The sequence below is a fragment of the Ambystoma mexicanum genome, chromosome 9, assembly GCF_040938575.1.
Source record: "Ambystoma mexicanum isolate Mex_15411 chromosome 9, UKY_AmexF1_1, whole genome shotgun sequence".
Taxonomy (NCBI): domain Eukaryota; kingdom Metazoa; phylum Chordata; class Amphibia; order Caudata; family Ambystomatidae; genus Ambystoma; species Ambystoma mexicanum.
The window spans coordinates 1,463,420,684-1,463,437,961 of NC_090931.1; the positions used below are offsets into that span (position 1 = coordinate 1,463,420,684).

The following is a 17,278-nucleotide window of genomic DNA, read 5'->3' on the forward strand; positions in this document are numbered from 1 at the left end:
CCGTACAAACAAATCACTATTTTTTTGCAGTGATATTAAGCCGCGGGGGACACCCCTGTAACACCTATAATTGTTTGATGGCGCGGGGACACCCCTGCACACCCCAGTGCCAATATCTCCATAAATGATCCCCACTAATACTATCGCCTATGGTCGTAACCCAGGACCATATATATGGCAGTATTATTAGTGGGGATAATATTCCCTGATACCGGTTTTATTTTGTTATTTTATTTTTGTATTGTTCTTGTAGCACGCAGCATGCCACCGGCGGACTCGGAGCACATGGAGTTACAGGAAAGTGCCAGGGAGGACAGTTACAGAAGAAAGGGGAAGATTTGGAGGTCCTTCAGAATTGGAGGAAGTGGGGTAGCAGGCAGAGGGAGATGGGGAGTGAGTCGCTGAGTTTGGCATCGGGGTATGGGAAGGCTTGTCCACCTTTGGTCTTCTTCTAGGTTTTCCAGATGTGGAGTCAAGCATGGGTTGATCAGACAGAACATCCGGGAGAGGAGGGTGAATTTGGTACAGAGGAATCCTGTACTGAGGCTGTGAATTGCTTTTCAGGCTATTAAGGGAAGGAGGCAGCAGAGTGACTTTAGTGCCAGAGAGATGTGGTCACATTGTTTGAGGTGGAGCAGGAGTCAGGCGGCAGCCTTTTACACCCTCTGAAGGCAAGTGAGCTGATTGGAGTGGAGGCCAAGGTAGAGGCTGCTGCATAATCTAGGTGGTGACAGCAGGGACTCTGTTTGGGAAGGACAGAAAGGGGAGGGAGCGGTGGAAGAAGTTTAGCTAAAGAAACATGATTGGAGTACTCTGGGGAAAGGTTTAGATCAATAATGAAGGTGAGTTCTTTAACGCAGTTGGCAAGAGAAGGTCAGTCTTCAAAGATGGATGGCCAGAGAAGTTCACTCCAGAGCTAATGGCTCTCGCTTCGGAGCAAGATTTCAGTTTTATGTGGGTGACTTTCGGCCAGTTTAGTCCCAGCCAGGTCTGAAGACAAGGGACCATAGGTGGATCCACAGTAGAGTATGTTTGTCTATTCGAAGAAGGATTTGTGGGGGCGTTGATTTTACTCCTCCGTGAAAGGTGCAGTAAGTTAGATCATGGCTGTAGACCCTTCTGAGTGGCAACCATGACAGAGGACTGGTTATATGTCTGTGATCGTTCTCAATAGAGAGGCTATCACATGGCTCTTAGCTGCGCCATGCTCAACTTCTCAAAGGTGGAAGTGGTGGTTCTCCCACTCTCCAACACCAACCACACTTTCCCGTCTCTCCTCTAATTTCTCCCTGACGTACTCACCCCTTCACCCATGGTTTGAGACCTTGGAGTTCTCTTCGACAGCGACCTGAAACCCCTTCAGTTCATGATGGCCACTGCCACTGCAACCAGAATCAAACTCCTAAACATTTGGGAAATCCACCCACACTTCACGCACCATTCCACAAAGCCCTTAAACTTGACTCTAATGCTCAGCCAGATGGACTATTGCATTAGCCTCCTTCCTGGTTTTCCCCTCTAACACTTTTCTCCTCTCAGCCACCTACTCATCTCAGCAACACACAGGCTCTTCAACCTTCCCAGATCCTCCCTGCCTCGTCACAACGTCACCATTATGGATGAATCCCTCTCTTTAAGTTCCTGCTACTTGCCTTTAAATTCACCCATGGTTTTGCCCGTCTTACTCTTCTCTCCTCCCCTGATTTTCCACTCCGCGTCTCTCTGTAGCCTATCAGTTCCCCGCCGAGCCTGTGCCTCCTCCAGCCTTGGCTCCTTCACCCTACTTCCCCTACATCACTGTAGGACTTTCTCTCTGACATCAAGACCAACCCATCAGTGGAAACCTTAGGATCAAGACTGAAACTCCATCTGCCAGCAAAGAAGGAGCCCACTTAGCCACGCGCATTCCCATCTGGGGCTTCCAACACATCTTTCTTGCTTGGGTCTGCCATTGACTACTTTATGCTTATGGCTGTTTGTAAATACCAGACGTAGGCTCTCAAGATTTATGTTTTTCATATTGTCACTGCCCCTGATTTAAGTCCCACTATAACCCCTTCTTCTGGTTACATGTATCACAGCACTTGATGTTTGTTAAGGCACCTTGCCCAAGGACTTCCTCTGCTCTCTGTTAGGGTTCACTCTATAAGTCATTTCTGTCCGAAAATGACAATCTTAATCAGTAACAAATCCAGTCGAGAGCGGGTTCCGGGATGCCCCCTGTGGGTTGTGGTTTCAGTGGGGGGCATGGTGTGCCTGCTCGGCTGTGCCCTGCATGCACGCGCCACTCCATTCTGACTTGTGATTTTTCATTTGAGCAGTCTGCCACGATCTGCCCAGATTCCCACCAAACATGTCCCTGCTGACTTCCTTTTTTCCAAATAGCACAAGCTCCAGTGTTGCTCCTTGTTTTGTGCTCAGTGAAGTAGTCCCACGCTGCAGACTTCGTGTGAGTGGGCATCCTTGCTTCCATACTGCATTCAATTTGGAGCTTGTTGCTGGGTGTGATGTCCAGTCCCGCGGTGTGGCCGGAACGTATAGATTGCACTGACACCGCTCTTGGGTTTAGTGCGAGGAAAGAACCCTTGGCCGGCTTTTCACTCCCCTTTTATTTAGGCACATCACATGGGCCGTCACAGCCACGCTCGTCACGTCTCCCCCGTCACATGCCTATCACATCCCTCCCCAACTTAGATAACAACCAAGCATATTGTAAACAGTTCATACACCCCCTTTGAGTGTCCGCGGGTGTCCTCGTCATGAACACTAGTTCTATCATACGGTCTCTTCTTCGCCGGTAGACTCCCTTCAGGATGAACCCGCATAGTCGCGAGGATTGGGCTGGTCGCTGGTGAAGCGAGTATAGGCCACCCCCATCTCTCCTTGGGATATTGACCAACCCGACTCTTCTCTTGGTTCTGTGCAGACCTCTGGTATTTCTCTGGACGGCCTCTCAAGGTCTTCCTCTTGCGGTGCCTGGACCTGGGGGGTCTGTGCATCCCTTGTCTATACATTCTCTGGTTCTTCATGCCAGGTGGTTGCTGGTATCTTCCGGAAATGGGACACATTTCACGTGACGGTCTCCTGTCCTTGGGAGGCTGTCACCGTTCTGTGGTCTTGGTGGGTGACTATCCATGGTTGAGACTCATATGTGAGCGCCATCTTTCTGGTGGAGGGCCGGTTCTTGACCAGTACTGTGTCGCCCACTTGCAATGGCTCAGTGTTGCCCTTCTGGCTCTATTCTCTCTTTCGTTGTGCTCTTGCCACCTTTGCTCCATTTGGTATATGTCTACTTGTGGAGGGTTCCAGGTATGGTGGAGGGTAAGCCCTGCCTGGATAGGAACTCCGAACATGAGTGCTGCTGGACTGATTAAACTGGCTGAGTGTGGAGTTTGTCTGTATGACCGGAGGAACCGGTACAGCTCTTGCAGCCACAGACGACCTTTGTCTTTCACAATCCTTACCACTTTGTTGATGGAGCACATGAATCTTTCGGCGTCTCCATTTGCTTGGGGCCAGTATGGTGTGATGTGGTGGCACCGTATGCTCAGGTCATCGAGGAACCTTTAGAATTCTATGCTCCTGAATGGCGGGCCAATGTCACTTCTGATTGGGGATGGTTTCCATGGACTGCGAACATCTTCTAATGGGCTGTCGTTACAGAGGCGGCATCAGTGGATCTGACCGGCTCTACCTCCGGGTATCGTGTGAACTAGTCCACTGCCACCAGGAGGTATGCCTCGTTTGTGATGGTGCAAAAATCAATGCTAACTGCGTCCCATCGCTGTTCACTCCTGGGCGGGCTGGCCTTTGGTTCTGGTGGCCCTGTTCATCGGGCGGCTTGGAATGACGTGCAGGTTTCTACCAGCGTTATCACCCTTTGTTGAATTGGTGGCATCCACACTCTTGATTTCAGGAAAGCTTGCATCTCGAATTTTCCCTGAGGACCTTCGTGTGCCAACTGGAGTGCTCTGTCTTGCAGACCGGAGTGCACTACAATGTGGTGTCCTTTTAATATGTGTCCTTCAGGAGAGACTGATAATTTGTGGCTGATTTCGAACAGGATTTGTATGAGTTCTTGTGGTGTACGATGAGCTGTTGCTGCCAGGTAGTTCTTCCACCCTCCTGACAAGATGGCCTCTTTCATTATTTAAAGGCACGTGTCCTCTTTGGTCTCCGTGATTATTTGCTTCAGTTACATCGCTTTTGGTCCTGCGCATGCGATGATGTGACAGACATGCTCCTCTGTTTCCTTAGCGGCTTCACACTCTGACGTCGTGGCTGGTCTCGGGTGTCGCGACAGGAAGTCAGCCGGGTTGTGGGCTTCAGCCCTGTACTGCACATCAAAGTCAAACTGTTGGAGTTGGAGCATCCAGTGTTCTATTCTTGCTGGGGGGTGAGGAGCTGACCCTTTAAATATGGGCACCAGCAGCTTGTGGTCTATTAGAATCTTGGCTGGGTGTCCCATCCCATCCTCGTCGCCATTGTGATGTCCGGTTCCGCAGTGCGTGGCGGGGCCGGGGTGATCAGATTGCACTGACACCGCTCTTGGGTTTAGCCTTTTCATTCCCCTTTTATTTAGGCACATCACATGGGCCGTCACGACCACACTCGTCATGTCTCCCCCGTCACATGACTATCCCATCGGGGTTGTTGCGGTGCAGGCGTATGATTGTGGCATGTTGCTGCCAAAGAAGCCGTACATGGGGATGCATCTACTCACTGCTCCTGCAACACCAGCAGTGGGTGGTGCTGCAGGTCACAGTGCGGTCACTGTCACTGTCACCGTCACCGTCACGCCCTCCCCCGGCTTCTGAATCCTCACCCATAGAATAGTCCAGCGCTGTGGGCACTGCTGTCATGTTCTGATGAAAGTGATGAGAAAACCAGAGAGGAGCTCCCTTCTCTGACATCTCTTCCCTGGGGTGAAGCTCTGCCCTCCATTGGCAGGGCATGCTGCATCATCGTCCATGTTGATAATGTCAGAGAAGCAAAGGGAGCTGAAATACATTGCCGGGTGGACATGGTACTCACTGCTGCTGTGTGTAAAGCAATAAGAATGGATATGTTACTACCAGTGGAAGTGGGTGAAATTGAGAGAACTTCTGCGCCTAGAAGGGTAAAAAGCATGTGCTAAAGAAGGGAAACTTTGTGCTGGGCGAGATTCTCATAAATGAGCGCAAATGAACGGAGCGCAGCGAATGGTTGCGCTTCTTCTCACTTGTGCCAAAAAATGTTTTGAGAATCTGGCCGATTACATTTAGCATGTCCATAGGTTCAAAGCCTTTAAGTAACTCTAGAGTAGTCCATTCATGTACTTCTACCACTGCCCCCGAAATAGTACAACTGGTAAAGCCATCTCCCCGTGGGTGTTGGCTGTGGGAACCTCGAGTAAGAGGCTATGGAAGGGGAATACTGAGGGCGCTTACAACGAAGAGTAACCACACAAGACAAACAGCTGGGGTGGTGGACACATCTATGGTCACCGTTGCGTCCTGCCTTTTGCCCTGCTTCCAGACCGTGTGTGATTGGTAGTGGTCAGCACGCTCACTGTCACCCCCAGTACAGCTTTCCCTATTCATAAAACATGACAGGCAGGGAGTACACCCAGATTGGACCCAAGGGAACAGATAGGGTGGGATTGGGCCAGGCCTCAACGACCCTTAATGCATTAACCATGAAAAACAGCGGGATTCAAGAATGGTTCATCCGTGACCACAAAGCATGTGTGAAAGATGGTCACCCCAGTCCAGATCGGGGCAGCCCTTCAGCTGGGGGGCTGGCTCTGCACAGTAGACCTACAGGATGCTTATATGGGCATTCCAGTTATGCCCCAACATGGCGAAATCTGAGGTTTGCATATCATTGATACAAGTTTAGGGTTCTACCACTCAGTCTGAACTTGGCTCCCCAGGGTTTTACAAAGTTTATAGCCTCAGTGACAGCGTACCCTTGCCAAGGAAGTATACACATTACTCCCTATCTTGACAAAGGTTTGATTGACATAAACCTGTAAGCCACAGAGGGCTCGCCGTTCCCATTTAGCAACACCGGAGTGAGTGTTTTCCTTTGTCCAGAAACATCAGGATATCTACAGTGACCGCAACACAGACTATACAGTACATTGGAATGGAATGGGACACCAAAGGGCGGATTTTTCCTTCATCAGAAAAGATCCAAGCCCTGCAGACCGCAGGTTTATGAATGCTAACGTCATATTCAGTTTCAGTGATTACTTTCCAGAAGATTCTGGGACTTATGTTGTTAGGGCCAGACTATGCATGAGAAACAGCAAGCTTCTCCTGGCTACCAGCTAGAGTCAAGAATTTCATCCATAGCCAGACTATGCATGAAAAATAGCAAGCTTCTCCTGGCTACCAGCCAGAGTCAAGAATTTCATCCCTAGTCAGACTATGCATGAGAAACAGCAAGCTTCTCCTGGCTACCAGCTAGAGTCAAGAATTTTATCCCTAGCGAGACTATGCATGAGAAATAGCAAGCTTCACCTGGCTACCAGCTATAGTCAAGAATGTCATCCCTAGCCAGACTATGCATGAGAAATAGCAAGCTTCTCCTGGCTACGAGTTATAGTCAGGAATGTCATCCCTAGACAGACTATGCATGAGAAATAGCAAGCTTCTCCTAGCTACCAGCTAGAGTCAGTAAGTTCATCCCTAGCCAGACTATGCATGAGAAATAGCAAGCTTCACCTGGCTACCAGCTATAGTCAAGAATGTCATCCCTAGACAGACTATGCATGAGAAATAGCAAGCTTCTCCTGGCTACCAGCTAGAGTCAATAAATTAATCCCTAGCCAGACTATGCATGAGAAATAGCAAGCTTCACCTGGCTATCAGCTATAGTCAAGAATGTCATCCCTAGTCAGACTATGCATGAGAAACAACAAGCTTCTCCTGGCCACCAGCTAGAGTCAGGAATGTCATCCCTAGACAGACTATGCATGAGAAATAGCAAGCTTCTCCTGGTTACCAGCTAGAGTCAAGAATGTCATCCCTAGTCAGACTATGCATGAGAAACAACAAGCTTCTCCTGGCCACCAGCTAGAGTCAGGAATGTCATCCCTAGCCAGACTATGCATGAGAAATAGCAAGCTTCTCCTGGCTACCAGCCAGAGTCAAGAATGTCATCCCTAGTCAGACTATGCATGAGAAAGAGCAAGCTTCTCCTGGCTACCAGCCAGAGTCAAGAATTACATCCCTAGTCAGACTATGCATGAGAAACAGCAAGCTTCTCCTGGCTACCAGCCAGAGTCAAGAATCTCATCCCTAGTCAGACTATGCATGAGAAACAACAAGCTTCTCCTGGCCACCAGCTAGAGTCAGGAATGTCATCCATAGCCAGACTATGCATGAAAAATAGCAAGCTTCTCCTGGCTACTAGCCAGAGTCAAGAATTTCATCCCTAGTCAGACTATGCATGAGAAACAGCAAGCTTCTCCTGGCTACCAGCTAGAGTCAAGAATTTCATCCCTAGTCAGACTATGCACGAGAAATAGCAAGCTTCTCCTGGCTATCAGCTAGAGTCAAGAATGTCATCCCTAGCCAGACTATGCATGAGAAATAGCAAGCTTCTCCTGGCTACTAGTTATAGTCAGGAATGTCATCCCTAGACAGACTATGCATGAGAAATAGCAAGCGTCTCCTGGCTACCAGCTAGAGTCAATAAGTTCATCCCTAGCCAGACTATGCATGAGAAATAGCAAGCTTCTCCTGGCTACCAGCCAGAGTCAAGAATGTCATCCCTAGCCAGACTATGCATGAGAAATAGAAAGATTCACCTGGCTACCAGCTAGAGTCAAGAATGTCATCCCTAGTCAGACTATGCACGAGAAATAGCAAGCTTCTCCTGGCTACCAGCTAGAGTCAAGAATGTCATCCCTAGCCAGACTATGCACGAGAAATAGCAAGCTTCTCCTGGCTATCAGCTAGAGTCAAGAATGTCATCCCTAGCCATACTATGCACGAGAAATAGCAAGCTTCTCCTGGCTATGAGTTATAGTCAGGAATGTCATCCCTAGACAGACTATGCATGAGAAATAGCAAGCTTCTCCTGGCTACCAGCTAGAGTCAAGAATGTCATCCCTAGTCAGACTATGCACGAGAAATAGCAAGCTTCTCCTGGCTACCAGCTAGAGTCAAGAATGTCATCCCTAGCCAGACTATGCACGAGAAATAGCAAGCTTCTCCTGGCTATCAGCTAGAGTCAAGAATGTCATCCCTAGCCAGACTATGCATGTGAAATAGCAAGCTTCTCCTGGCTATGAGTTATAGTCAGGAATGTCATCCCTAGACAGACTATGCATGAGAAATAGCAAGCTTCTCCTGGCTACCAGCTACAGTCAAGAATGTCATCCCTAGCCAGACTATGCATGAGAAATAGCAAGCTTCTCCTGGCTATCAGCTAGAGTCAAGAATGTCATCCCTAGCCAGACTATGCATGAGAAATAGCAAGCTTCTCCTGGCTATGAGTTATAGTCAGGAATGTCATCCCTAGACAGACTATGCATGAGAAATAGCAAGCTTCTCCTGGCTACCAGCTAGAGTCAATAAGTTCATCCCTAGCCAGACTATGCATGAGAAATAGCAAGCTTCACCTGGCTACCAGCTATAGTCAAGAATGTCATCCCTAGTCAGACTATGCATGAGAAATAGCAAGCTTCTCCTGGCTACCAGCTAGAGTCAATAAGTTCATCCCTAGCCAGACTATGCATGAGAAATAGCAAGCTTCACCTGGCTACCAGCTATAGTCAAGAATGTCATCCCTAGTCAGACTACGCATGAAAAATAGCAAGCTTCTCCTGGTTACCAGCTAGAGTCAAGAATGTCATCCCTAGTCAGACTATGCATGAGAAACAACAAGCTTCTCCTGGCTATCAGCTAGAGTCAAGAATGTCATCCCTAGTCAGACTATGCATGAGAAACAGCAAGCTTCTCCTGGCTACCAGCTAGAGTCAAGAATGTCATCCCTAGACAGACTATGCATGAGAAATAGCAAGCTTCTCCTAGCTACCAGCTAGAGTCAGGAATGTCATCCCTAGACAGACTATGCATGAGAAATAGCAAGCTTCTCCTAGCTACCAGCTAGAGTCAGGAATGTCATCCCTAGACAGACTATGCATGAGAAACAGCAAGCTTCTCCTGGCTACCAGCCAGAGTCAAGAATGTCATCCCTAGTCAGACTATGCATGAGAAACAGCAAGCTTCTCCTGGCCACCAGCTAGAGTGAAGAATTTCATCCCTAGCCAATGGAAATCTCAGTACCAAAGTATGTCAAGGAGTACATTCACTAGTGAACTATAAGAGAGAACCTCATCAGAAAAGCAAGACCCCACTAACCGCTCACTCTGTGGTTGGGGGGCCACAGTAGGAAGCCTGCAGATCCATGGCATGTTGGATAGCTGGAACAAGGCATATATGCAAATGTTTTTTAACCGAAGGCAGGCCTTCCTTGGTACAGATATTTTGATGTCTGGGAACTGGCACAAGAATCTCTATTGAGCACAGAGGGACTATCTGTCTCCACAGGGGGAATGCTCATTTTCCTTCACCACCTGGTGCCTATGGCACTGCTCTATGATCTCGCATGCCCGCTTAGAAATTCTGACAGCAGCCGGGAACCGGAACGCTAGCAAATGGACGAGAGAGATTCTCCCACGCGTGTCTGGACAAAGACATCAATGCATCCGACAGTTGCTTGGATGTTGTTCTTTCTTTTATTTCTAACCTAGCCAAACATTAAGTTGAGCTACTGAGCACTTATCGTTTGGTTCTAAGTACTTGCAGCTCAACCAGGTCAGAGAATATTTCCCTAACAAACCCATTGTTAAAAAGACACTCCGTAGATTCAAAAAGCTGTTTCTAAAGGTACTGCACCCAGACTATGACTATAGGCCCTTCTCACCTCTAGACTGCACATTTCAGCTACTTACTTAAGCAGATATAAGGTACGTGTCATGGGACACAGCTGTGCTAGTGCAGTCACCTTTGCCAAATCCCATGTATGATCTTTGACAAACACACGGTGGTGTTCTGCCATCACCATGATTATTTGCCATATCTGGTCTGGGCATTTCACCTGAATCAAGAAATCAACCGTACACTTTTATTTTGACAAACCGAGACCCAGAGGCTGAGAGGTCTCTCCCCCACCTTAGAGGCCAGCAGGGATGCCAGGTCCTCTTTGGGAAGAACTAAGGAATTCAGGGTATCCGATGAGGTGTCTGTGACCCCCTGGGAGGTTTCTTGAAATACACATTTGCTCATTGGATAGTGATCTGTATTCTCGAAAGCTATGTTTTTAACAACCCCTAATGAAAGGACTGGGTGCTGGGGCCGAGAGAAAGCATGAGGGAGGGTCCCGCAAGGGATGTGGTCACGCATGGGACCCGGCAACTCTTTTCTTTTGTCTAGATGGTGCTGTGCACGGTCGGGTTCTAAGTGCATTCATCTAGATGGTGCTGCGCATCATGCTTTTGTCGGGTTCTATGTCGCTTCATCTAGATGGTGCTGCGCATCAATGCTTGGCCGGGTTCTATGTCGCTTCATCTAGATGGTGCTGCGCATCATGCTTGGTCGGGTTCTATGTCGCTTCATCTAGATGGTGCTGCGCATCATGCTTGGTCGGGTTCTATGTCGCTTCATCTAGATGGTGCTGCGCATCATGCTTGGTCGGGTTCTATGTCGCTTCATCTAGATGGTGCTGCGCATCATGTTTGGTCGGGTTCTATGTCGCTTCATCTAGATGGTGCTGCGCATCATGCTTGGTCGGGTTCTATGTCGCTTCATCTAGATGGTGCTGCGCATCATGTTTGTCCGGGTTCTATGTCGCTTCATCTAGATGGTGCTGCGCATCATGCTTGGTCGGGTTCTATGTCGCTTCATCTAGATGGTGCTGCGCATCATGCTTGGTCCGGTTCTATGTCGCTTCATCTAGATGGTGCTGCGCATCATGCTTGGTCGGGTTCTATGTCGCTTCATCTAGATGGTGCTGCGCATCATGTTTGGTCGGGTTCTATGTGTCTTCATCTAGATGGTGCTGCGCATCATGCTTGGTCGGGTTCTATGTCGCTTCATCTAGATGGTGCTGCGCATCATGCTTGGTCGGGTTCTATGTCGCTTCATCTAGATGGTGCTGCGCATCATGCTTGGTCGGGTTCTATGTCGCTTCATCTAGATGGTGCTGCCCATCATGCTTTTGTCGGGTTCTATGTCGCTTCATCTAGATGGTGCTGCGCATCATGCTTTTGTCGGGTTCTATGTCGCTTCATCTAGATGGTGCTGCGCATCAATGCTTGGCCGGGTTCTATGTCGCTTCATCTAGATGGTGCTGCGCATCATGCTTGGTCGGGTTCTATGTCGCTTCATCTAGATGGTGCTGCGCATCATGCTTGGTCGGGTTCTATGTCGCTTCATCTAGATGGTGCTGCGCATCATGCTTGGTCGGGTTCTATGTCGCTTCATCTAGATGGTGCTGCGCATCATGCTTGGTCGGGTTCTATGTCGCTTCATCTAGATGGTGCTGCCCATCATGCTTTTGTCGGGTTCTATGTCGCTTCATCTAGATGGTGCTGCGCATCAATGCTTGGCCGGGTTCTATGTCGCTTCATCTAGATGGTGCTGCGCATCATGCTTGGTCGGGTTCTATGTCGCTTCATCTAGATGGTGCTGCGCATCATGCTTGGTCGGGTTCTATGTCGCTTCATCTAGATGGTGCTGCGCATCATGCTTTGTCGGGTTCTATGTCGCTTCATCTAGATGGTGCTGCGCATCATGTTTGGTCGGGTTCTATGTCTCTTCATCTAGATGGTGCTGCGCATCATGCTTAGTCGGGTTCTATGTCGCTTCATCTAGATGGTGCTGCGCATCATGTTTGGTCGGGTTCTATGTCTCTTCATCTAGATGGTTGCGCGCATCATGTTTGTCCGTGTTCTATGTCGCTTCATCTAGATGGTGCTGCACATCATGCTTGTCCGGTTTCTATGTCGCTTCATCTAGATGGTGCTGCGCATCATGCTTGGTCGGGTTCTATGTCGCTTCATCTAGATGGTGCTGCGCATCATGCTTTTGTCGGGTTCTATGTCGCTTCATCTAGATGGTGCTGCGCATCAATGCTTGGCCGGGTTCTATGTCATTTCATCTAGATGGTGCTGCGCATCATGCTTGGTCGGGTTCTATGTCGCTTCATCTAGATGGCGCTGCGCATCATGCTTGGTCGGGTTCTATGTCGCTTCATCTAGATGGCGCTGCGCATCATGCTTGGCCGGGTTCTATGTCATTTCATCTAGATGGCCCTGCGCATCATGCTTGGTCGGGTTCTATGTCGCTTCATCTAGATTGTGCTGCGCATCATGCTTGGTCGGGTTCTATGTCGCTTCATCTAGATGGTGCTGCGCATCATGCTTGGTCGGGTTCTATGTCACTTCATCTAGATGGTTGCGCGCATCATGTTTGTCCGTGTTCTATGTCGCTTCATCTAGATGGTGCTGCACATCATGCTTGTCCGGTTTCTATGTCGCTTCATCTAGATGGTGCTGCGCATCATGCTTGGACGGGTTCTATGTCACTTCATCTAGATGGTGCTGCGCATCATGCTTGGTCGGGTTCTATGTCGCTTCATCTAGATGGTGCTGCGCATCATGCTTGGTCGGGTTCTATGTCACTTCATCTAGATGGTGCTGCGCATCATGCTTGGCCGGGTTCTATGTCGCTTCATCTAGATGGTGCTGCGCATCATGCTTGGCCGGGTTCTATGTCGCTTCATCTAGATGGTGCTGCACATCATGCTTCGTCGGGTTCTATGTCACTTCATCTAGATGGTGCTGCGCATCATGCTTGGTCGGGTTCTATGTCGCTTCATCTAGATGGTGCTGCGCATCATGCTTGGCCGGGTTCTATGTCGCTTCATCTAGATGGTGCTGCGCATCATGCTTGGCCGGGTTCTATGTCGCTTCATCTAGATGGTGCTGCACATCATGCTTCGTCGGGTTCTATGTCGCTTCATCTAGATGGTGCTGCGCATCATGCTTGGTCGGGTTCTATGTCGCTTCATCTAGATGGTGCTGCACATCATGCTTCGTCGGGTTCTAGGTCGCTTCATCAGCAGGAGTTTTTTCAAAATAAGTAAGAAATTACTTTGTAAAAACTCATCAAATTAATTTTTCTATTTGGGGGTTCCCCCAAACCCTCCCTGCTCTATATTATTAACCCTGCACCAACCCCACCCCCACCCCTTTTAACCCCTTAATCCCCACTATATATTTTAACTCATTTTTTCGAACTAATTTTTACGTTAAAAATTACTTCGAAAACACATGTTGATGAAAGGACGTGATATCGCTTGATCGAGTTCCTATCTCACTCCTTCTACGCCTCTGCTTCCATTTATGCGACTCCGTTTAGCGCAGGGTTCCCGTATAACTTTAGGCCCAGTAATGTAAACCTCTTGTAGCTGTGTGTTTCTGGTTTATGTACATCCTTGTAGCAGCTCTACTCCTGTTTCTGCAAATCCTTGTAGCGCTGTGATCCCTCTTGAAGTAACTTCCTGTAGCTGTGATCCCATGTAATGGATGTTTGAATGTGTAGGCCTGTGCTGCCTGCTCATGGAACTTCTTGTAGCTGTGATCCCTGTTAATGGATGTTTGAATGTGTAGCCCTGTGCTGCCTGCTCATGGAACTACTTGTAGCTGTGATCCCTGTTAATGGATGTTTGAATGTGTAGCCCTGTGCTGCCTGCTCATGGAACTACTTGTAGCTGTGATCCCTGTTAATGGATGTTTGAATGTGTAGCCCTGTGCTGCCTGCTCATGGAACTTCTTGTAGCTGTGATCCCATGTAATGGATGTTTGAATGTGTAGGCCTGTGCTGCCTGCTCATGGAACTTCTTGTAGCTGTGATCCCATGTAATGGATGTTTGAATGTGTAGCCCTGTGCTGCCTGCTCATGGAACTTCTTGTAGCTGTGATCCCATGTAATGGATGTTTGAATGTGTAGGCCTGTGCTGCCTGCTCATGGAACTACTTGTAGCTGTGATCCCATGTAATGGATGTTTGAATGTGTAGGCCTGTGCTGCCTGCTCATGGAACTTCTTGTAGCTGTGATCCCATATAATGGATGTTTGAATGTGTAGGCCTGTGCTGCCTGCTCATGGAACTACTTGTAGCTGTGATCCCTGTTAATGGATGTTTGAATGTGTAGCCCTGTGCTGCCTGCTCATGGAACTTCTTGTAGCTGTGATCCCATGTAATGGATGTTTGAATGTGTAGCCCTGTGCTGCCTGCTCATGGAACTTCTTGTAGCTGTGATCCCATGTAATGGATGTTTGAATGTGTAGCCCTGTGCTGCCTGCTCATGGAACTTCTTGTAGCTGTGATCCCATGTAATGGATGTTTGAATGTGTAGCCCTGTGCTGCCTGCTCATGGAACTTCTTGTAGCTGTGATCCCACGTAATGGATGTTTGAATGTGTAGCCCAGTGCTGCCTGCTCATGGAACTTCTTGTAGCTGTGATCCCATGTAATGGATGTTTGAATGTGTAGCCCTGTGCTGCCTGCTCATGGAACCTCTTGTAGCTGTGATCCCTGTTAATGGATGTTTGAATGTGTAGCCCTGTGCTGCCTGCTCATGGAACCTCTTGTAGCTGTGATCCCTGTTAATGAATGTTTGAATGTGTAGCCCTGTGCTGCCTGCTCATGGAACTTCTTGTAGCTGTGATCCCATGTAATGGATGTTTGAATGTGTAGCCCTGTGCTGCCTGCTCATGGAACTACTTGTAGCTGTGATCCCACGTAATGGATGTTTGAATGTGTAGCCCTGTGCTGCCTGCTCATGGAACCTCTTGTAGCTGTGATCCCTGTTAATGGATGTTTGAATGTGTAGCCCTGTGCTGCCTGCTCATGGAACTTCTTGTAGCTGTGATCCCATGTAATGGATGTTTGAATGTGTAGCCCTGTGCTGCCTGCTCATGGAACCTCTTGTAGCTGTGATCCCTGTTAATGAATGTTTGAATGTGTAGCCCTGTGCTGCCTGCTCATGGAACTTCTTGTAGCTGTGATCCCATGTAATGGATGTTTGAATGTGTAGCCCTGTGCTGCCTGCTCATGGAACTTCTTGTAGCTGTGATCCCTGTTAATGGATGTTTGAATGTGTAGCCCTGTGCTGCCTGCTCATGGAACTTCTTGTAGCTGTGATCCCATGTAATGGATGTTTGAATGTGTAGCCCTGTGCTGCCTGCTCATGCAACTTCTTGTAGCTGTGATCCCATGTAATGGATGTTTGAATGTGTAGCCCTGTGCTGCCTGCTCATGGAACTTCTTGTAGCTGTGATCCCATGTAATGGATGTTTGAATGTGTAGCCCTGTGCTGCCTGCTCATGGAACTTCTTGTAGCTGTGATCCCATGTAATGGATGTTTGAATGTGTAGCCCTGTGCTGCCTGCTCATGGAACTTCTTGTAGCTGTGATCCCATGTAATGGATGTTTGAATGTGTAGCCCTGTGCTGCCTGCTCATGGAACTTCTTGTAGCTGTGATCCCTGTTAATGGATGTTTGAATGTGTAGGCCTGTGCTGCCTGCTCATGGAACCTCTTGTAGCTGTGATCCCTGTTAATGGATGTTTGAATGTGTAGCCCTGTGCTGCCTGCTCATGGAACTTCTTGTAGCTGTGATCCCTGTTAATGGATGTTTGAATGTGTAGCCCTGTGCTGCCTGCACATGGAACCTCTTGTAGCTGTGATCCCTGTTAATGGATGTTTGAATGTGTAGGCCCTGTGCTGCCTGCTCATGGAACTTCTTGTAGCTGTGATCCCAGTTAATGGATGTTTGAATGTGTAGCCCTATGCTGCCTGCTCATGGAACCTCTTGTAGCTGTGATCCCTGTTAATGGGTGTTTGAATGTGTAGCCCTGTGCTGCCTGCTCATGGAACTTCTTGTAGCTGTGATCCCATGTAATGGATGTTTGAATGTGTAGCCCTGTGCTGCCTGCTCATGGAACTTCTTGTAGCTGTGATCCCATGTAATGGATGTTTGAATGTGTAGCCCTGTGCTGCCTGCTCATGGAACTTCTTGTAGCTGTGATCCCTGTTAATGGATGTTTGAATGTGTAACCCTGTGCTGCCTGCTCATGGAACTTCTTGTAGCTGTGATCCCATGTAATGGATGTTTGAATGTGTAGCCCTGTGCTGCCTGCTCATGGAACCTCTTGTAGCTGTGATCCCTGTTAATGGATGTTTGAATGTGTAGGCCTGTGCTGCCTGCTCATGGAACTTCTTGTAGCTGTAATCCCTGTTACTGGATGTTTGAATGTGTAGCCCTGTGCTGCCTGCTCATGGAACCTCTTGTAGCTGTGATCCCTGTTAATGGATGTTTGAATGTGTAGCCCTGTGCTGCCTGCTCATGGAACGTCTTGTAGCTGTAATCCCTGTTAATGGATGTTTGAATGTGTAGCCCTGTACTCCCTGCTCATGTAACTACTTGTAGCTGTGATCCCATGTAATGGATCTACCTGCGGTGCCATTTCCCCCTCTGAGCATGATGACGTGTCTGTGCTTTGAATACTAACTCAGATGGCATTCTGTTCCTTCTTGCTGTACCTCTCCCTTTTCTTGATAGGTCAACCTGGTGTCTGAGCACATCTGGTGTGAGGACTTCCTGGTGCGGAGCTTCTATCTAAAGAACGTGCAGTCCCAGGAGACACGCACCCTCACACAGTTCCACTTCCTGAGCTGGCCGGCCGAGAGTATCCCCACCACCACCCGACCACTGCTGGACTTCCGCAGGTGAGTCGACCAGAGGTAGGGCTGGAGTGTGCGCTGGACACAGTGGAGTGGGCACTGCAGGGTGGGCCTGCTCGCCAGGGTCCAGATTATAGGAGTTTCCACTGCATCCTGGGGAGCAGGTTATGGAGTCTCAACATTCTATCACTGGGAGCTAGCGTGCTTGCGAGACAGACAGCGAAATCTGTCACGGTGAACAGAGACGTGTGTGAAAGAGGCACCGGAATCTAGCAGTGCAATGTGGATATCATGTGATATGTATCATAGGGACCTGGGTACATGGGATAGAGGCTCTAAGTTCTGTCCTTGATATTGATCACTGCAACATATGGCCGTGTGACGCAAACCCTGAACTCTATGACTGCGACGACGGTAGCGTGTTAGACACTCATTGATCACTATCACCCACACCTGGGGAGCGGTAGATACAGTCACTGCGATCAAGCAAACCGGATAGTTTGAGGCTACTACGTGTATGTTGGGGAGCTTGT

General features: G+C 48.7%; 1 protein-coding gene across 2 annotated transcripts in view; it reads left to right on the forward strand.

Annotated features, from left to right (window-relative positions):
• The window catches only part of PTPRN (protein tyrosine phosphatase receptor type N), a 488,337-nt gene that overhangs the window by 431,406 nt on the left and 39,653 nt on the right, over positions 1-17,278 (forward strand). For both annotated transcript variants that reach the window (XM_069616889.1, XM_069616888.1), the window contains exon 19: positions 16,624-16,790. In XM_069616889.1, coding sequence (XP_069472990.1) covers positions 16,624-16,790 — 167 coding nt within the window. The remainder of the gene's footprint in view (positions 1-16,623; positions 16,791-17,278) is intronic.